The sequence below is a fragment of the Anomaloglossus baeobatrachus genome, chromosome 10 (assembly GCF_048569485.1).
Source record: "Anomaloglossus baeobatrachus isolate aAnoBae1 chromosome 10, aAnoBae1.hap1, whole genome shotgun sequence".
In the NCBI taxonomy this organism is placed as follows: domain Eukaryota; kingdom Metazoa; phylum Chordata; class Amphibia; order Anura; family Aromobatidae; genus Anomaloglossus; species Anomaloglossus baeobatrachus.
Genome location: NC_134362.1, coordinates 142,111,815 through 142,133,306, shown reverse-complemented (window position 1 = coordinate 142,133,306; position 21,492 = coordinate 142,111,815). Strand labels below are relative to the sequence as shown.

Below are 21,492 nucleotides of genomic sequence, written 5' to 3'. Positions count from 1 at the left end.
GTGGGACGCCAGTTTCCCGCTCTTGTCTGGGGCACGCCCACGGCCCGCCCCTCGTCACACGAGCTGGAGAAGGACGCCGGCAGCCATTCCTGCACGCAGTCCGAGCTGGGGAACGGAGACATGCTCTGGGCAACCAACACAGGGCTCTGGCGACCACACACCCGCGTTATAGGCGGGCGGTAAGCAGCACCTGAAGTGCTGACCCCACTAAATACCGAAGTGTCCATTTGTATTTTCTGCTTGTATGCTATACACTGCACTGTACGGTCGCTATCTTTGGCTATATGCCCTTCTAGATGGCGAGATAACAGCAGCAAAAAAGCAAGGGTGCTAAGGCACAGGTTTTCTAGGCTGCTTGTATTGCATGGCTGAAGTGTTCATTTGTACTTATGCTTGTATGCTATACATTGCACTGTACGGTCGCTACTCTTGGCCATATTCTCCTAGAGGGCTGGACAACTGCAGCAAAAAAGCATGGGTGCCAAGGCACAGGCTTTATAGGCTGCTTGTACTGCATGTGCTGAAGTGTTCATTTGTATATATGCTTGTATGCTATACATTGCACTGTACGGTCGCTACTCTGGGCTATATTCTCCTAGATGGCTGGACAACAGCAGCAAAAAAGCAAGGGTGCCAAGGCACAGGCTTTCTATGCTGCTTGTATTGCATGTGCTGAAGTGTTTATGCTTGTATGTTGTACTTTGCATAGATGACTAGAATACAGCAGCAAAAAAGCAACACAGGCTTTCTATGCTGCTTTTCCTGCATGTGATACTGTTTCACCGGCAGGTTCCACTGACCCCCATTGTGTGCAATGCTCCCCTGTAGCACTTGGTCAGCCGGGGTCTCTACTAGAGGTGGCCAAAGGAATCACCTGTGAACCCTGTCCAGGGACAGGGACGGAGATTGTCATGGGATGGAGACTTTGCAGTCCAGACAGGCCATGGGCAATCTTGATTAATGCTCCCTGGCCACCCTCATTGGAACGTACTCAGTGCTCCGGGGGGGTCCCAGGCATTCCAGGGTGAAGGCTCTGACACGGACGGCAGTCCCAGACAGCCTAAGCTAGCTCGCTGGGTACGACACTCGGCTTCATCACTGGTCAAGGTCCCAGCAGGACGACCCTCTGTATGATGAGGCAGACGTAGCTGATCAGGGCTTTGGTCCTGACACCGCTCTCAATCCGGATACACCGGATGGTGACGCCATAGTGAATGATCTTATAGCGTCCATCAATGGAATGTTGCATATTTCTCCCTCAGCTCCCCCAGTGGAGGAGTCAGCTTCACAGCAGGAGAAATCCCTTTTCAGTATCTCATGCGTAGATTGAGTACTTTTTCTGGCCACTCTGACTTCAGAGACGCAGTTCAGAAACACCACGCTTACCAGATAAACGTTTTCTCCAAACGTATTAAGGATGCACGTTATCCCTTTACCCTGACGTGGTAAAGCACTGGACCCAGGGTCCAAAGGTGGATCCCCCAATCTCCAGGCTTGCGGCTAGATCCATAGTTGCAGTGGAGATGGGACGTCACTTAAAGATGCCATTGACAGACAGATGGACCTCTGGTTGAAATCTGTCTGTGTAGCTATCAGCGTGTCGGTTGCTCCGGCATTCGCAGCCGTATGGGCACCCTAACCTATTTCAGCTGGTCTTGCGCAGCTGGTCTTGAGCACATGTACATCTGTGCCGCAGGTGGTGTCCTTAACCTCGCAATGTCTGCATTGCGACTTACCCTAGTAATGCTGTCCTGGGGGGACAGTCGAGGTTGGTCCTTCCCAGGCTCGGGCAAGTCCCAATTGTCCTCGTCTAAAAGGGCTCAAAAGGCTCAGGAGGGCTCAGATTCCGGCCGGGCTCATTCACGCCCAAGGAAGGCAGCAGGAGGAACCGCTACCTAGGCGATCTCCTCATGTATTTCAGCTCTCTCTCCCCGCATCCGCGGTTGGTGGCAGAATCTCCCGCTTCTGGGTACATTTAGCTGCCACAGGTCACAGACCGGTGGGTGAGAGACATTGTGTCTCACGTGTACAGGATAGAGCTCTGTTCTCGTCCTCCGGCTCGATTCTTCAGAACTCCCCCCCCCCCACCGAGCCGATGCTCTTCTGCAGGCAGAAGGAGTGGTAATCCCTGTTCCTCTTCAGGAACAAGACACGGTTTTTTCCTCCAATCTTATTGGGGTGCCAAAAAAGGGTGGCTTTTTCCGTTCCGTTCTGGACCTAAAACTGCTCACCAAGCACGTGAAGGCCAGGCGGTTCCGGATGTAACCCTCCGCTCCGTCATTGCCTCAATGTCTCAAGGAGATTTCCTAGCATCAATAGACATCAGGATGCTTATCTCCTCGTGCCGATTGCTCCAGAGCACCAGCGTTTGCTACGTTTCGTTATTGAAGACGAGCATCTTCAGTGCGTACCACTGCCCTTCGGTCTGGCGACAGCCCTACGGGTTTTCACCAAGTTCAGGGCAGCAGTGGGAGCAATCCTGCACTCTCAGGGTCACTCTGTGATCCTTACTGGACGATCCACTTGTCAAGGCACCCTCTCAAGAGGCATGCCGACACAGCCTGAACGTGGCGCTGGAGACTCTCCAGAGTTTCGGGTGGATCATCAACTTTTCAAGGTTACATCGGGCACCGACCCAATCGCTGACATATCTGGGCATGGAGTTTCACACTCCCTCAGCGATAGTGAAGCTTCCGCTGGACAAGCAGCGTTCACTACAGACGGGGGTGCAGTCTCTCCTTCAAGGCCAGTCACACCCCTTAAGACGCCTCATGCAGAGGCAGTCACTTTCACGCAGTTTCATCTGCGTCCACTTCAATGGGACATGCTTTGCCAATGGGTTGGGGAGTCGACGTCCCTAGAAAGGAACGTTTCCCTTCTCAGACGGTCAAGGACTCTCTCCAGAGGAGTCCATCCTTCAGATCAATGTTCTGGAAATCTGGGCAGTGCATCTTGCCCTGCAAGCCTTCCAGCAGTGGCTGGAAGGAAAACAGATCCGAATTCAGTCGGACAATTCCACAGCGGTGGCAGACATCGCCCACCAAGGCGGAACACGCATCGCCAAGCCTACCAGGCAATCCGGCGGATTCTGATGTGGGTGGGGGACAGAGCATCCACCATATCCGCAGTTCACATCCCGGGCGTGGAAAATTGGGAAGCAGACTTCCTCAGTCGCCAGGGCATGGACGCAGGGGAATGGCCTCTGCACCCAGTATGGTGTCAGGAAACCTGTAGCCGCTGGAGGATGCCGGACGTCGACCTAATGGCGTCTCGGCACAACAACAAGGTCCCGATTTTCATGGCGCGGTCTCACGAGCAAAGAGCTCTGGCGGCAGGCGCCCTAGTTCAGGATTGGTCGCAGTTCCAGCTACCCTATGTGTTTCCTACTCTGGCACTGTTGCCCAGAGTGCTACGCAAGCTCAGCTCCGCTTGCCGCCGCGCCATCCTCGTCGTCCCAGACTGACCGAGGAGGTCGTGGTCCCGGATCTGTGGCATCTCACGGTCGGCCAACCGTGGGCACTCTCAGACCGGCCAGACTTACTGTCCCAAGGGCCGTTCTTTTCACTGAATTCTACGGCCCTGATCCTGACTGTGTGGCCATCGAGTCCGAGATCCTAGCGTCTTCAGGATTATCTCAAGACGTCATTGCCACCATGAGACGGGCTAGGAAGCCGGCGTCTGCCAAAATCTCCCACAAGACGTGGAAGTTATTCTTATCTTGGTGCTCTGCTTAGGGAGTGTCTCCCTGGCCATTTGCATTGTCTCCTTTTTCCCCCCTTCCTGCATCTGGATTGGGAAAAGGTTTGTCGCTCGGCTCCCTTAAAGGACAAGTCGCAGCGCTGTCGGTATTCTTTCAGAAGCGCCTAGTACGACTTCCTCAGGTACGCACGTTCCTGCAGGGGGGTTATCACATTGTCCCTCCGTACAAGAGGCCGTCAGACCCATGGGATCTGCACAGGGTATTAATTGCTCTCTAGGAGCCGCCCTTCGAGCCTCTGAGGGATGTTTTCACTTTCTCGACTTTCACAGAAAGTGGCCTTTCTGGTAGCGGTCACGTCTCTTCGGAGAGTGTCCGAACTAGCAGCGCGGTCATCCAGAGCTCCCTTCCTGGTGTTCACCAAGATAAGGTAGTGCTGCGTCCGATCCCAGAGTTTCTCCCTAAGGTGGTATCCCCTTTTTATCACAATCAGGATATCTCCTTACCTTCCTTTTATCAATTTCATCGATATGTAATGGCTTTGCATTGTTGGATCTGGTGTAGAGCACCCAGAATCTACATTCCCGCACGGCGCTCCTGCGCCGCTCGGATGCACTCTTTGTCCTGGTCACTGGTCAGCGCAAGGGATCGCAGGCTGCAACATCCACCCTGGCTCAATGGATCAAGGAACCAATCCCTGAAGCCTACCGTTCTACTGGGCTTCCGGTTCCATCAGGGCTGAAGGCCCATTCTACCAGAGCCGTGGGTGCGTCCTGGGCATTACGGCACCAGGCTACGGCTCAACAGGTGTGCCAGGCAGCTACCTGGTCGAGTCTGCACACTTTCACCAAACATTATCAGGTGCATACCTATGCTTCGGCGGACGCCAGCCTAGGTAGAAGAGTCCTGCAGGCGGCAGTTGCCTCCCCGTAGGGGAGGGCTGTCTTGCAGCTCTAACATGAGGTATTTCTTTACCCACCCAGGGACAGCTTTTGGACGTCCCAATCGTCTGGGTCTCCCAATGGAGCGCCGAAGAAGAAGGGAATTTTGTTACTTACCGTAAATTCCTTTTCTTCTAGCTCCTATTGGGAGACCCAGCACCCGCCCTGTTGTCCTTCGGGATTTTTGGTTGGTTTTCGGGTCCACATGTTGTTCATGTTGAATGGTTTTCAGTTCTCCGATGTTACTTCGGAGTGAATTTGTTTAAACCAGTTATTGGCTTTCCTCCTTCTTGCTTTTGCACTAAAACTGGTGAGCCAGTGATCCCACTGGGGGTGTATAGCCAGAAGGGGAGGGGCCTTACACTTTTTAGTGTAATGCTTTGTGTGGCCTCCGGAGGCAGTAGCTATACACCCAATCGTCTGGGTCTCCCAATAGGAGCTAGAAGAAAAGGAATTTACGGTAAGTAACAAAATTCCCTTCTCTTTGTTTACTTACCGTAAATTCCTTTTCTTCTAGCTCCAATTGGGAGACCCAGCACCCGCCCCTGTTCCCTTCGGGCTGTTCTTTGTGTACACATGTTGTTCATGTTGAATGGTTTTCAGTTCTCCGAACTTCCTTCGGATTGAATTTACTTTAGACCAATTTATAAGTTTCCTCCTTCCTGCTTTTGCACCAAAACTGAGGAGCCCGTGATGCAAGGGGGGCTGTATAGGCAGAAGGGGAGGGGCTTTACACTTTTAAGTGTAATACTTTGTGTGGCCTCCGGAGGCAGAAGCTATACACCCAATTGTCTGGGTCTCCCAATTGGAGCTAGAAGAAAAGGAATTTACGGTAAGTAAACAAAATTCCCTTCTTTTTTTTTTTTTTTTTTTGAACTAAGCATGCTCAGTAAGCACGGATTCGTCAAAGTGAAGAAACTGATGAAACTGATCCGTTTTTTCACGGATCGTGCCTGATGGCAAAAAACTGAAAGCAGCCTAATCTAGACTCTGAAACCTGTCCAGAGAGGGTGAATGGTTTTTGCTTATAATGGTGTCCTTTCTCTAGTACTGTTCAGAAGAGGGAGCTGGTAAATCCAGCCAGCATGAAGCAGGCGCTCATCGCTTCAGCACGCAGACTTCCAGGGGTCAATATGTTTGAGCAAGGACATGGTAAATTAGATCTACTTCGGGCCTACCAGATCCTCAACAGTTACAAGCCGCAGGCCAGGTATTTCCCATTCACTTCATCTGAGATGTAGACTAATATCTATGTTCATATGATGGCCCTTCAGATAAAATGACGTTTTGTTTTTTTTTTTTTCCCCTTCAGTTTGAGTCCCAGCTATGTGGATTTAACAGAATGTCCCTACATGTGGCCCTACTGTTCTCAGCCAATTTACTATGGTGGGATGCCAACAATTGTGAACATCACTATTCTGAATGGGATGGGAGTCACTGGAAGGGTTGTGGATAAGGTGAGTTCTGGTTGACATTGCAGAGGTGGTCAAACTTTAAAGGGGCGTTCCATTACAGGGCAACCCTTACCAACTCAGCTTACTTAAAAATAATCTTTCACACTCCTCAATCTGCAGCTCTTCTCATTACTGAGATGGCAGATGGTGCTAAAAGTTCTTTGGAGAATTATCGATTCTAGAGAGCTTGCAGCCTCAGGCTCTGTAGACCACATCCATAGAACTTTAAAAGCACCAATTGCTGTCTAATTTATTTATTGAGACTGAAAGATCAATCCAGGGGCTCTGACCTACTCGACCCTGGTACCGAGCATTAGTGCTCACCCATCTTTAAGGTAATATTTGTATAGACATTACTTGCACGTTTCAGCCGGTCTTGTTCTTTTGCAGCCTGACTGGCAGCCCTATCTCCCACACAATGGTGACAACATTGAGGTTGCCTTCTCGTACTCGTCTGTGCTATGGCCTTGGTCTGGATTTCTGGCTATCTCTATTTCTGTAGCAAAGAAAGCCGCGTCATGGGAAGGCATTGCCCAGGGCCACGTGATGATTACAGTGGCATCTCCCGAAGAAAACGAGGTAATGTGTACATTACCCTGGGCATACAGTAATGCTTCCATCTTGTGGTGACATTGTTACCTTTTTATGTCATTAGTCCTGGTGATGGAACCAAATGTACTGACTCCTAGTGTGCTCCTTCCTCCGATGTCTGTACCGTATGTTTAGCCTGGGGTGCCAAAAAGAGGTTTCTGAACTGAATTAATCAAAGGAGAAAAGGCACTCCATCATTGACCTGATTGTTTGCACGGCTGACACTTTCTGGTGCAGGGGGAGAAGGGACAGTTGTGGAGCCGATGTCTGGAGTGGCAGGAGCTTACCGCTGTGGATGTAGGTGCCATAAGCACAAATGCTCCCTCTAGTGGCGGCTGCAGGGAGGTGCTGCTGTCTAGAAAAATGAAAATCACTTTGGCTTTAAAATATAAAACTTTAAGGCAAATTGTTATGCAGGGGTCTAGATGGTGCCAAAATTCAAGTGTCACTCAATACAGGCAAATTGCAGCCAGCACGAAAGAATGCTGACGACGTGCACATAAGGAGTGATGTCTGCAGTAGAGACTACAGATGTTCATCCCAAACCTCAACAAGCCTTCTTTAAATTTACTTGAATTGACAAAAGAATAATTCTCCAAGAAAGCCTTTGCTGAGGGCTAGATATGTAAAAAGAACTGCCTCAGTTGCCCAGACGAGCTCTAATCTGTAGACCTGAATTTGTTTTTCTTCTCCTTTGTGGGTTTTGTCTCTTAAAGCAAAACAATGGAGCAGATCAGTTTTCTACAATTAAGCTGCCAATCAAAGTTAAGATCATTCCCACACCACCGCGAAGCAAGAGGGTTCTCTGGGATCAGTACCACAACCTCCGATATCCACCAGGCTACTTCCCAAGAGACAACCTAAGGATGAAGAATGACCCTTTAGACTGGTGAGTTCAAACGTCTCCCCTTGTTTAATGCTTTCTTCTTTTTTTTTTTTTTTTTTTTTCTCCCTACTATTCAACTCCATTCTAACCTGGTCACAGCATGACTGTCAGCAGTGAGGTGTGGGGTTCCACTCCTATTCTGAATAAAGTATTGGGTACCCTTGAACTGTGCTAGCAGTTGCCTTTTTATAGCATTCTTCTGTCTTTTTAAAAGGGGGTATTCCTTTCTCAAAGACCCTATCCCAATATGTAGCAGGGGTAATAACCATGTTAGCTCATACCTCTAATTAGAAATGTAGCATAGTTCTACTGATGTAGCCATGTCTTGCCTCATGTGCGGGGCATTGCAGTTTAGGTATCCATGGTTACATCCACTCATATAGTGACAGGCAATTAGTTGCTTGTGGTCAAAACCATGGATACCTAAGCTGCAGTGCCCTACCCATGGGGGTAAGATGAGCCTATATCAGGAGAACTATACTACATTGCAGGTATGTTTTAATATTATTCTTACACCTACATATTGGGTTAGGGGCTTGGTAATGGGAATAACCCTTTTTAAGGCAGGGCTCCCAACCTGTACCTCAGGAGCCACTTGTGGCCCCATGTGTAGCTTGCACCTGTCTGCAAGCTTTGTGCATTAGCAACAGGTCTAGCAAGCCAACTATGAAGCATTGAGGTACCGTCACACATAACGAGATCGCTAGCGAGATCGCTGCTAAGTCACCGTTTTGGTGACGCAGTAGCGATCCCATTAGCGATCTCGTTGTGTGACACTTACCAGCGATCAGGCCCCTGCTGTGAGATCTCTAGTCGTTGCAGAATGGTCCAGGCCATTTTCTGGAAAGGCGATGTCCTGCTGGGCAGGACACATCGCTTTGTTTGACACTGTGTGACAGGGTCACAGTGACTGCTTAGATCGTTATACAGGTCACTACTGCGCCCTGTATTGTTCCTGCATCGTTGGTAAGGTCTGACTGTGTGACATCTCACCTGCGACCTCCCAGCGACTTACCTGCGATCCTTATCAGGTCGCATCGTTTTCGGGATCGCTGGTAAGTCGTTGTGTGTGACTGGGCCTTTAGTCCCATTAGTTTGACTTCTATCAGGTGATGACTGATGAGATTTGGATATAGACTTGGCATGCAAATCTTGATACTTGTGTGCATGGCCTTTCTATTGCCCTTCGCTGTTTAGGTCTTGATGGCAATTATCACATATCCATTGGATAAGTGAGAAAATAACAAATATACACTTAAGATAGGCAATGGGTACTTTTGTGTAACAATCAGGTCCTTAGGGTGACAAACTTCCATTTTTGCCTGATTATCTTACAGGAATGGTGACCATGTTCACACCAATTTCCGAGATATGTACCAACACCTGAGAAGTATGGGCTATTTTGTAGAAGTATTGGGGTCACCCTTAACATGTTTTGATGCCAGTCAATATGGTAAGTGCAAATGATTGTTAAACAAGAACTCAATAAAACTTGCAAGATAATGAACTGTCCATGGTGTAATCACAAGAATGTTTGGCCTCTAGGGACTCTGCTTATCGTGGATAGTGAGGAAGAATTTTTCCCAGAGGAAATATCTAAGCTCCGCAGAGACGTGGGCAACGGGCTGTCATTAATTGTCTTCAGTGACTGGTACAACACATCTGTTATGAGAAAAGTAAAGTTCTATGATGAAAACACCAGGTACTGGTTTGTAAATTTTATGTAGGCACCCACCACCTTACTTGATAAGAACTTTAAGAGCTATACATACTACTGTATGGGACCATGTGGCCTGACAACTAGGCATTCCTGAGAACTGCTGACCAACTCCCTTAGTGTGCAGAGCAGTGCTGTTCCCCACCACTATCCCACATGCAATATTTCAATAGCAGTGTTGGCTCCAGGTTTTCATGGACCCCTTTAGCACCTTCTGATTATCTGATTTGGTGTCGGTGTGCAGACCTCCAGTGTTTATTTTGCTAAGGACTAAGGTGTTGTACAAAAGAGAGGGAGGGCACTGCTGCACTTCTGGGATCTCCCCTGGCAATAGACACTGAGCAAAAAAGGGAGGGGGAACTAAGCTGGACATTAACCTGAGTGGGCGAACCCACACTATTGCATGACTTCACTTTTGCACTGAAAGGCTGTTTTGGGGTTTATGGAGTCTTAATAAATCGGCTGAATGTTTATCTAAATATTTCTCACCGTGCTCTTAGGATGTTACTTACTCCCCTGCAGAAATTACATCTTTACAAAGATCAGTGATCGTCTCCTTCAGTAATAACACCACTCATGCTGCCAGTTTTATTAGGACGCTGCTTGATAACCCACTTAAATCTACCTTTCTTCAGCGCTCTATTGGGAGACCCAGACGATTGGGGTATAGCTACTGCCCTCTGGAGGCCACACAAAGCACTACATTAAAAGTGCAAGGCCCCTCCCCCTCTGGCTATACCCCCCCGTGGTATCACGGGTTCTCCAGTTTTAGCTTTGTGTGCGAAGGAGGTCAGACATTCCATGCATAGCTCCACAGATTTTAGTCAGCAGTAGCTGCTGACTATGTCGGATGGAAGAAAAGAGGACACATATAGTGTTCCCAGCATGCTCCCTTCTCACCCCTGGATGGTGTTGTAAGGTTGAGGTACCTATTGCTGGTACAGGGCTGGAGCCTGACATGCTGTTTTCCTTCCACATCCCCTTGTAGGGCTCTGTGGAAGTGGGATCCTGCCGGCCTCTCAGCTCTCATGCCGGGCTCCATCCACAGACCCATTAGAACCTGATGGATTCGGAGCAGGAGTACGATCAGGGACAGGGCCCTGCATCTTACAGGTACTCTGTGTCCCCGGCAGGCACAGACACACTCCGGGCTGGCTGGGTGTTATAGTGCGCCGGGGACCGCAACGTGGAGTTGGTGTCCCTACAGATTACTGGGGGATTGTTTGTGTTTGGGAACGCAGCGCCGACCCCCTCTGGACCGGGCGGCGCTGCTGTGACTTGTGGTGCGCCGGGGATCCGCCGTCCGCGCTTTTACGGCGGCGGCGGTTATAACTTTAGTCCCCGGCTTTTTGGGCCTAGGACGCCGGCAGCTCCGTTTCGTTCCCGCCCCCACCCTGTCATTCAGGGTAGGGGAGAGACGCTGTTCGCAAGCAGCGACGAGGGCTGGAGCCTGATTTACATGCTCCAGCCCTCTCACTTGGCACAGAGGGAAGCAGGCTTCCCGCTCTTGGCCAGGAACGCCCAGGGCCCGCCCCCCTTCCTCTCTCGAGACGCCGGCAGCCATTACATGCATGCCTGGCTGGAGGAAGGACGCAAGGCTCTGGGAGACCTGGACTAGGGGCTATCTGGCGACCACACACCCGCTTTTTAAGCGGGCGGTAAGCGATTTTTCTGTGCTGGTCCCTCTAGTGCCTCACTGTGTATCAGTGTACTGGATACAGTTATATAGATATTGTATTTCTTGCACTGTGAGGTGCGCTTCTGGCTGCATATCCCAGATCGCTCTGTGGAAGCAGCAACATGTCATCCTCAAAACGCAAGGCGGCCAAGGCAAAAAGGGCTGTGTATACTGCGTGTGCTGCATGTGGGGCTAATCTACCAGCAGGCTCTGATGACCCCCATTGTGTGCAATGCTCCGACCCGGTGCTGCTTCGCCAGCCGGAGTCAGGAGAGGTAGCGACCCAGGCTGAGACGCTTGTAAGTTCTGCCCCGGTGACAGGGACGGACTTTGCAGTTTTTGCAGATAATATGTCTGTATCTATGGCAAAAATCCTTGAGACCTTGCAATCTATGCATGGGGCTCAGTCTCTGGGCACGGCGAGGCCTCTGTCCTCAGGTCCCCCTTACTTGGAATGTATCCAGCCCACAGGGGGGTCCCCGGCTTCACAGGCCGAGGATTATGACTCAGATGATGGCCCCAGCCACCCTAAGCGAGCTCGCTGGGAAAGACCCTCGACGTCTTCACACTGCTCAGGGTCTCAGCGCAATCAGTCTCCCTGTGATGTGTCTGATGAGAGTGATCAGGAATCCACTCCTGGAACCCCTCTCAACCTGGATACCCCGGATGGGGATGCCATGGTAGACGACCTTATCTCAGCCATCAATAGGCTGTTGGATATTTCTCCACCAGCCCCTTCAGCAGAAGAGGCGGCTGCGGAGCAGGAAAAGTTTCGTTTCCTTTATCCCAAGCGTAAATTGAGTGCTTTGTTAGATCACTCTGACTTCAGAGAATCAATCCAGAAGCACGACGCTCACCCAGAAAGGCGTTTCTCTAAACGATCTAAAGATACGCGTTTCCCTTTCCCCCCTGAGGTGGTCAAGCGCTGGACACAGTGTCCAAAGGTAGACCCCCCGATTTCCAAACTTGCAGCTAGATCCATAGTTGCAGTGGAGGATGGCGCTTCACTTAAAGATGCCAATGACAGACAGATGGACCTTTGGTTAAAATCTGTCTATGAAGCTATAGGCGCGTCGTTTGCTCCGGCATTCGCAGCCGTATGGGCACTCCAGGCTATTTCAGCTGGCTTAGCAAAAGTGGATGCTATCATGCATCCAGCAGTGCCGCAAGTGGCGCACCTTACCACGCAGATGTCGGCGTTTGCGTCTTACGCTATCAATGCGGTCCTAGAATCTACCAGTCGCACCTCAATGGCGTCCGCCAATTCGGTAGTTTTGCGCAGAGCCTTGTGGTTAAAGGACTGGAAAGCAGATGCTGGTTCCAAAAAATGTTTAACCAGTTTGCCTTTGTCTAGAGAGAGACTGTTTGGCGAGCCATTGGCTGACATCATTAAGCAGTCCAAGGGTAAAGACTCCTCTTTACCACAACCCAGAACACCCAAACCTCAGCAGAAAAAGTGGCAGCAGAGGTTTCAGTCCTTTCGAGGTTCGGGCAAGACACCATTTACCTCGTCCAAAGGGACTCAGAGGACGCAAAGAAACTCAGATTCGTGGCGGACTCACACACGCCCCAAGAAAGCAAATGGAGGTACCGCTTCCAAAGCGGCTACCTCATGACTTCCAGCCCCCCCCCCTCCGCATCGCCGGTCGGGGGCAGGCTCTCCCGCTTTTCCGGCATTTGGATGTCACAGGTCAAAGACCGGTGGGTGACGGACATTTTGTCTCGCGGGTACAGAATCGAGTTCAATTCTCGTCCTCCAGCTCGGTTCTTCAGAACCTCCCCACGTCCAGACCGAGCAGATGCTCTGCTGCAGGCGGTGGATTCCCTAAAAGCGGAAGGAGTGGTTATCCCAGTCCCTCCTCAGGAACAAGGGCAAGGGTTTTACTCCAATCTCTTTGTGGTTCCAAAAAAGGACGGCTCGTTCCGTCCTGTTCTGGACCTAAAACGGCTCAACAAACATGTGCACGCCAGGAGGTTCCGGATGGAAACCCTCCGCTCTGTCATTGCCTCAATGTCCAGAGGAGACTTCCTTGCCTCAATAGACATCAAAGATGCTTATCTCCACGTGCCAATTGCTACAGAACATCAACGTTTTCTACGTTTTGTGATAGGAGACGACCATTTTCAGTTCGTAGCTCTTCCATTTGGTCTGGCGACAGCCCCACGGGTCTTCACCAAGGTCATGGCGGCGGTGGTAGCAGTCTTGCACTCTCAGGGACACTCGGTGATTCCTTACCTAGACGACTTATTGGTCAAAGCTCCCTCTCAGGAGGCATGCCAACTCAGCCTGAATGCTACGCTGGAGACTCTACAGTCTTTCGGATGGATCATCAACTTTCCAAAGTCGATCCTATCACCGACTCAGTCACTAACGTATCTTGGCATGGAGTTTCATACTCTAGCAGCGATAGTGAAGCTTCCGCTGGACAAGCAGCGGTCACTACAGACAGGGGTGCAATCTCTCCTGCAGGGCCAGTTGCATCCCTTGCGGCGCCTCATGCATTTCCTAGGGAAGATGGTGGCAGCCATGGAAGCAGTTCCCTTTGCGCAGTTTCATCTGCGCCCACTTCAATGGGACATTCTCCGCCAATGGGACGGGAAGTCAACGTCCCTGGACAGGAAAGTCTCGCTTTCCCAGACGGCCAAAGACTCTCTACAATGGTGGCTCCTTCCCACATCATTGTCTCAGGGAAGATCCTTCCTGCCCCCATCCTGGGCAGTAGTCACGACAGATGCGAGTCTGTCAGGGTGGGGAGCAGTATTTCTCCACCACAGGGCTCAGGGGACGTGGACTCCGCAGGAGTCCACCCTTCAGATCAATGTTCTGGAGATCAGAGCAGTGTATCTTGCTCTACTGGCCTTCCAACAGTGGCTGGAAGGAAAGCAGATCCGAATCCAATCGGACAACTCCACAGCGGTGGCATACATCAACCACCAAGGAGGGACGCGCAGTCGGCAAGCCTTCCAAGAAGTCCGGCGCATTCTAATGTGGGTGGAGGACAGAGCATCCACCATATCCGCGGTTCACATCCCAGGCGTAGAAAACTGGGAAGCAGACTTCCTCAGTCGCCAGGGCATGGACGCAGGGGAATGGTCCCTTCACCCGGACGTGTTTCAGGAAATCTGTCGCCGCTGGGGAGTGCCGGACGTCGACCTAATGGCATCCCGGCACAACAACAAGGTCCCGGCATTCATGGCGAGGTCGCGCGATCAAAGAGCTCTGGCGGCAGACGCCTTGGTTCAAGATTGGTCGCAGTTTCAGCTCCCATACGTGTTTCCGCCTCTGGCGCTCTTGCCCAGAGTGCTACGCAAGATCAGATCCGAGTGCAGCCGCGTCATACTCGTCGCTCCAGACTGGCCGAGGAGGTCGTGGTATCCGGATCTGTGGCATCTCACGATCGGTCGACCGTGGTCACTGCCAGACCGACCAGACTTACTGTCCCAAGGGCCGTTTTTCCATCAGAATTCTGCGGCCCTGAACCTGACTGTGTGGCCATTGAGTCCTGGATCCTAGCATCTGCTGGATTATCTCAGGGAGTCATTGCCACAATGAGACAAGCTAGAAAGTCGAATTCGGCTAAGATCTACCACAGAACGTGGAAGATTTTCTTGTCCTGGTGCTCTGCTCAGGGAGTGTCTCCCTGGCCATTTGCATTGCCCAAGTTTCTTTCCTTCCTGCAATCGGGGTTAGAAAAGGGCTTGTCGCTCAGCTCCCTTAAAGGGCAAGTTTCGGCACTATCCGTGTTTTTTCAGAAGCGTCTAGCACGTCTTCCTAAGGTGCGCACGTTCCTGCAGGGGGTCTGTCATATTGTGCCCCCGTACAAGCGACCGTTAGATCCATGGGATCTGAACAGGGTACTAGTTGCTCTCCAGAAGCCGCCCTTCGAGCCTCTGAAGGAAGTTTCCTTTTCTCGGCTGTCGCAGAAAGTGGCGTTTCTTGTTGCAATCACATCGCTTCGGCGAGTGTCTGAGCTGGCAGCTCTGTCATCTAAGGCTCCCTTCCTGGTGTTCCACCAGGACAAGGTTGTGCTGCGCCCCATTCCGGAGTTTCTCCCTAAGGTCGTATCCTCTTTTCATCTTAATCAGGATATTTCCTTGCCTTCTTTTTGCCCTCATCCGGTTCACCGGTATGAAAAGGCCTTACGTTTGCTAGATCTGGTGAGAGCACTCAGAATCTACATTTCCCGCACGGCGCCCATACGCCGTGCCGATGCACTTTTCGTCCTTGTCGCTGGTCCGCGCAAGGGGTTGCAGGCTTCTAAAGCCACCCTGGCTCGATGGATCAAAGAACCAATTCTAGAGGCCTACCGTTCTGCGGGGCTTCCGGTTCCTTCAGGGCTAAAAGCCCACTCCACCAGAGCCGTGGGTGCGTCCTGGGCATTACGTCACCAGGCTTCGGCTCAACAGGTGTGCCAGGCAGCTACCTGGTCCAGTCTGCACACTTTCACCAAGCATTATCAGGTGCATACCTATGCTTCGGCGGATGCCAGCTTAGGTAGAAGAGTCCTGCAGGCGGCAGTGACACCCCCGTAGGGGAGGGCTGTTTTGCAGCTCTAACATGAGGTATTTATTTACCCACCCAGGGACAGCTTTTGGACGTCCCAATCGTCTGGGTCTCCCAATAGAGCGCTGAAGAAGGGAATTTTGTTACTTACCGTAAATTCCTTTTCTTCTAGCTCTTATTGGGAGACCCAGCACCCGCCCTGTTGTCCTTCGGGATGTTTTTTTGTTGTTTGCGGGTACACATGTTGTTCATGTTGAACGGTTTTTCAGTTCTCCGATGTTATTCGGAGTTAATTTGTTTAAACCAGTTATTGGCTTCCTCCTTCTTGCTTTGGCACTAAAACTGGAGAACCCGTGATACCACGGGGGGGTATAGCCAGAGGGGGAGGGGCCTTGCACTTTTAATGTAGTGCTTTGTGTGGCCTCCAGAGGGCAGTAGCTATACCCCAATCGTCTGGGTCTCCCAATAAGAGCTAGAAGAAAAGGAATTTACGGTAAGTAACAAAATTCCCTTCTCCTTCCTACAGGCAGTGGTGGATGCCGGATACCGGAGGTGCTAATATTCCAGCCTTAAACGATCTGCTGTCAGTCTGGAATATGGCTTTCAGTGATGGCATATATGAAGGAGACTTTACCATGGCTAATCATGACAGTGAGTACCTGAGTGTTTTGGTTTTTTGTTTTTTCCTTTTTTCTTTCAATTATTTCATATGTGCTTGTTTTTCTGTTTAGTGTATTATGCTTCCGGCTGCAGCATTGCCAGGTTCCCAGAAGATGGCGCTGTTCTGTCACAAACCTTAAAGGACCAAGGTACAGCGGATCTCCTTAGTGCTGTGGTGTCTTCTCCATCATTTTAACTTCTCCTGTATTCCCTATTCGCTGGACTTCCATATGTTCCTCCAATCCTTTACAGTTGTGCCTCTAGGTGACAGTATTTTGGTGCTGCTCACTTTTTTTTTTTTTTTATATTTAACTTTTAAAAGTTGTTTGTAAACCCAATATTCAAATGACCTTAGCCTTGTTACACTGGCCTGTCCCATAATGCATATAGGGCCAGTGCCTGTGATCGCGTGCAGGAGAAGCTCCGCCCCTGTGACTAGGAGGGATCCTATACCATGTAGTATCCATCTTTCACTAGGTCACAGCAGCGGAGCTTCTGCTACACATGAGCACACAAACCTAATATGGGTAACAAGAGCGGGCATTTTGATGTAGTAATCTGACTCCCAAATCACACTTAGAGGGCCAAATAACTTAACAGTTTTATTGCTGGAGAACTCTTAACGCCTTGCATATGCAGGTAGTTCCCAGCAGTGTTATCCAGATGTCACCTGTCTCAAGCAGCAGTAATCACAGATGGCAGAATCTGTACATCCTGAACTATGATGGGGTGATTACCACTGGCTGCAACAGCCAGCGACAATCCCCCACACAGGTCTGATTTGTACAGCAGATGTGTGCCTTGCAGGTGGATCTGCGATCTACCCGCACCTGTTGACCCCTTAAATCGTGCTGCCGAAATGTGACAGCGCAACTCAAATGGCTGCAAAAGGGAACATGCATTTATCCGCTGTCATCGAAGGCCCCATGACATATTGGGGAGCTGATGGTAGCACAGGGTCATGTGATGACTCCTGTTGCTATCATGACTCACTTCCTGTTACAGCTGGCAGGTTGCTGGCTGTAACAGAAGATGAGCATTTCTGCTGATCTGAGCTGTGCATCTCTGATCAACAGACATGACTGAGCGATCAAATTACTGATCATAATATGAAGAAAAACTAAGTTCGAATCGCCTCCATTGAAAATTTAAAGGGTTAAAAAAAATATATACACACATTGTGTATTGCCATATTCAGAAATGCCAGATTTATCAAAATATAAAATCAATTAATCTGATTGGTAAAGGGCATAGCTGCAAAAAAATAAATCCAAATGCTAAACTTACGTTTTTGATCATTGCAAAATGTAATAACTGGCGATCAAAACATGGCTTCTTTGCAAAAAATGGCACAATTTTAAAAACATAAGCCTGATATGCAGAAAATGTCGTCACTTAGTCCCAGATCCCGAAAAATGAGAAGGCTATGGGTTGCAGAAAATGGTGTAAAAAGTGCACTTTGTTTTTTTTTTGTTTTTTTTTTTGGACTAATGTCAAACTTTTTTTTCTTAACCCCTTTAGATAAAGGTAAAAGGATACATGTTTGGTATCTACAAACTCGTACTGACCTGAGGCATCATACTGACACTTATAGTGAACAGTGAATAAAATATCCCAAGAACAGTCATGCAGTCCCACTTTTTTGCAATTTTTCCACACTTAAAATTTTATCTATATTTTTTTTTTTTGCCATTTTCCAGTAAACTATATAGTAAAACTTTTTATGCTTTCATTTAAAAGTACAACTCGTCCTGCAAAAAACAAGCCCTCATATGGCAAGATTGACTGAAAAATAAGTTACGGCTCTCTGAAGAAGGGGAGCAAAAAAAAAAAAAATGGAAAATTGCCTGGTGGTGAAGGTTAAGCCCTGAAATACCGCTGTCCATATCGCTGGGGTGCAGCGATTTGTCTCCACTGACCTCACTTTGATGAAATATTCTGTGGATCAGTCATTGTTTACTCCTGGACAACCCTGAAAACACTCTTAATTGCTGGGGCACCACCATACGTGCAGCATTTTGACATGATGCGCTCCTAACCCTTGCTGGTCATGAAAAAAGCATGAGGTTAGAAGGACACTTCTTTTGAGCCTCATGTTTTGTTTTTTTTTCCGTTGTGTTGCGATGTTGGAATTTCATTCCAGGCATTTATAACTTCTTCTCTTCCCCCTTTCCCCATCATCAGCGATATGGATGTTAGACCTTTTTAGCTTTTGTATTTTTACTTGGGACTTCTTTTCCTAAAATGTAAGGCACATTGCCAATAAACCTCTTTTTGCCTGTACAGGACTTGAAGTGCTAAAGCAAGAGACCTTTATGGCGGAGAATGTCCCTGTGCTAGGACTCTACCAGACGCCGAGTGAGGGCGGGGGCAGAATTGTGCTTTACGGAGACTCTAACTGCTTGGATGACAGTCACCGCCAGAAAGGTATAGTTCTTTAAACCAGTCTTGCTTAATTCTAAAATGATAATGATTATTTAATATTTCACCCAAACACCCCTGAATTTATTTATATCCACCCATAGCTTTTTACAGATGACTCCAGCAGTATCTTTTTAATAAATGAGGAATGGACTGTATAGGTAAAGTAAGCCTCATTTACATATTAGTTTAATAGCTGAAATACTCTTGGTGCACATGACAACTGTTTCCAAGCCTCTGTCACTCCAGCTCTATTCCCAACATCCTGCCGCTTACTACTACTTCTTCTTTCTTTGTCGCTCCATTGGGAGACCCAGACAATTGGGTGTATAGGCTATGCCTCCGGAGGCCGCACAAAGTATTACACTAAAAGTGTAAAGCCCCTCCCCTTCTGCCTATACACCCCCCGTGCTCCCACGGGCTCCTCAGTTTTTATGCTTTGTGCGAAGGAGGCAGACATGCACACACAGCTCCATAGATTGGTCAGCAGCAGCTGCTGACTTTCTCGGATGGAAGAAAAGTGGGCCCATATAGGGCCCCCAGCATGCTCCCTTCTCACCCCACTCTTGTCGGCGGTGTTGTTAAGGTTGAGGTATCCATTGCGGGTACGGAGGCTGGAGCCCACATGCTGTTTTTCCTTCCCCATCCCCCTTAGGGCTCTGGGTGAAGTGGGATCCTATCGGTCTCCAGGCACTGAGACCGTGCTTCATCCACAACTCCTGGGAGCCTGCTGGATAGGAGCCGGGTATCGTTCAGGGACATGGCCCTGCTACTTGGAGGTACTCTGTGTCCCCGTGGGGACCGAGCACAGCAACACTCCAGCATTGCTGGGTGTGCTAGTGCACCGGGGACCGCGGCGCTGACCGGGTTAAATGTGCCATTACACACTCAGCGTCGCTGAGTGTGTTTATGTAGGGGGACTACCGCGCTGACCGCCGCCGCCATGTTTAACACTGAGGCGCGGCTGGGACTTGTAGTCGGCCTAGTCTTTCTCCCTCCCGCCCACAGCCCTGACAAGCAGGGGAAGGGCGGGACGCTGTACAGACGAGCAGCAATGAGGGCTGGAGAATGCTTTGCATACTCCACCCCCCTCACTGTGCACTGTGGGGCACCAGTTCCCGCACTTTCTGGGTCACGCCCACGGCTCCCTCCTCTCCTCAGGACGCCGGCAGCCATTCCTGTCAGCTCCTCGGACGCTGCAGAGGGGGACAAATTCTGGGAGACCCAGGCAGGGATTCTGGTGGCCTCACAACCGCTCTAAGCGGGTGGTAAGCAGCACCTGTGGTGCTAGCCCCATTGTGCAGAGGTGTAATTATATGTTTATGGTATATACTTTACACTGTATAGTGCACAGTTGTTTTCTGGCTATATACTCTATTGTGTTGCTCAGGGAAGACAATAGCATGGCGCCCACAAAAGGCAGGGGTGCCAAAACACAGGCTTACTATGCTGCCTGCGCCGCATGTACGACGCCGCTACCGGCAGGTTCCACTGACCCTCATTGTGTGCACTGCTCGGCCCCTACTGCACTTGCTCAGCCGGAGCCTCTGCTAAGAGGGGCCCAGGGGGAACCACCTGCTGACACTCTCCAGGTGACAGGGACGGAGTTTGCAGTCTTTAAGGATAAACTCTCTGAAACTATGTCTAAGATACTAGAAGCCTTGCAGTCCAGACCGGTATCTCCGCACAGGGACTCTGTTGAGTCATTGTTCCCTGGCCCCCCTCAGTTGGACCAACAATGTCACCCCGGGGTATCTCATAGATCCCAGGCTGGGGGCTCTGACACGGACCCCAGCCCCAGACCGATTAAGCGAGCTCGCTTGGAAATTCACTCGACATCATCATGTTGTTCAGGGTCTCAGTGAGGGGAATCTCTAGTTGATGACGCGGAGGTAGCTGATCAGGATTCTGATCCTGAGGCCGCTCTCAATCTTGATACTCCGGACGGGGACGCCATAGTGAACGATCTTATTGCGTCCATCAATCGAATGTTGGATATTTCTCCCTCAGCTCCTCCGGTGGAGGAGTCAGCTTCTCAGCAGGAGAAATTCCGTTTCAGGTTTCCCAAGCGTACACCGAGTATGTTTCTGGACCACTCTGATTTCAGAGAGGCAGTCCAGAATCACCATGATTGTCCAGATAAGCGTTTTTCTAAGCGCCTTAAGGATACACGTTATCCCTTTCCCCCTGACGTAGTCAAAGGTTGGACTCAGTGTCCCAAGGTGGATCCTCCAATCTCCAGACTGGCGGCTAGATCCATACTTGCAGTTGAAGATGGGGCTTCACTCAAAGATGCCACTGACAGGCAGATGGAGCTCTGGTTGAAATCCATCTATGAAGCTATCGGCGCTTCTTTTGCCCCAGCATTCGCAGCCGTATGGGCGCTACAAGCTATATCAGCAGGTCAAGCGCAAATTGACGCAGCCACACGCACTTCCGCGCCGCAGGTGGCGTCCATAACCGCTCAGACGTCGGCAATGGCGTCTTACGCTATTAATGCTGTCCTGGACTCTGCGAGCCGTACGGCGGTTGCATCCGCCAATTCGGTGGTACTCCGCAGGGCCTTGTGGCTACGGGAATGGAAGGCAGATTCTGCTTCCAAAAAGCGCTTAACTAGTTTGCCAATTTCTGGCAACCGATTGTTTGGCGAGCGTTAGGATGAAATCATCAAACAATCCAAGGGAAAGGATACATCCTTACCCCAGCCCAAACCGAACATACCCCAACAGAGGAGGGGGCAGTCGAGGTTTCGGTCCTTTCGGGGCGCGGGCAGGTCCCAATTCTCCTCGTCCAAAAGGCCTCAAAGATCAAAGGAACTCTGATTCATGGCGGTCTAAGTCACGTCCAAAAAAGACCACAGGAGGTGCCGCTACCAAAGCGGCTTCCTCATGACTTTCGGCCTCCGCAAGCTGCATCCTCGGTCGGTGGCAGGCTCTCCCGCTT

At 50.1% G+C, this 21,492-nt stretch overlaps 1 protein-coding gene across 3 annotated transcripts in view; it reads left to right on the top strand.

Moving 5' to 3' along the window:
- Positions 1-21,492, top strand: part of MBTPS1 (membrane bound transcription factor peptidase, site 1) — a 124,895-nt gene that overhangs the window by 72,509 nt on the left and 30,894 nt on the right. For all 3 annotated transcript variants that reach the window (XM_075325698.1, XM_075325701.1, XM_075325699.1), the window contains 9 exons: positions 5,687-5,848; positions 5,951-6,095; positions 6,483-6,671; positions 7,400-7,572; positions 8,907-9,022; positions 9,115-9,271; positions 15,995-16,119; positions 16,200-16,277; positions 18,415-18,555. In XM_075325698.1, coding sequence (XP_075181813.1) covers positions 5,687-5,848; positions 5,951-6,095; positions 6,483-6,671; positions 7,400-7,572; positions 8,907-9,022; positions 9,115-9,271; positions 15,995-16,119; positions 16,200-16,277; positions 18,415-18,555 — 1,286 coding nt within the window. The remainder of the gene's footprint in view (positions 1-5,686; positions 5,849-5,950; positions 6,096-6,482; positions 6,672-7,399; positions 7,573-8,906; positions 9,023-9,114; positions 9,272-15,994; positions 16,120-16,199; positions 16,278-18,414; positions 18,556-21,492) is intronic.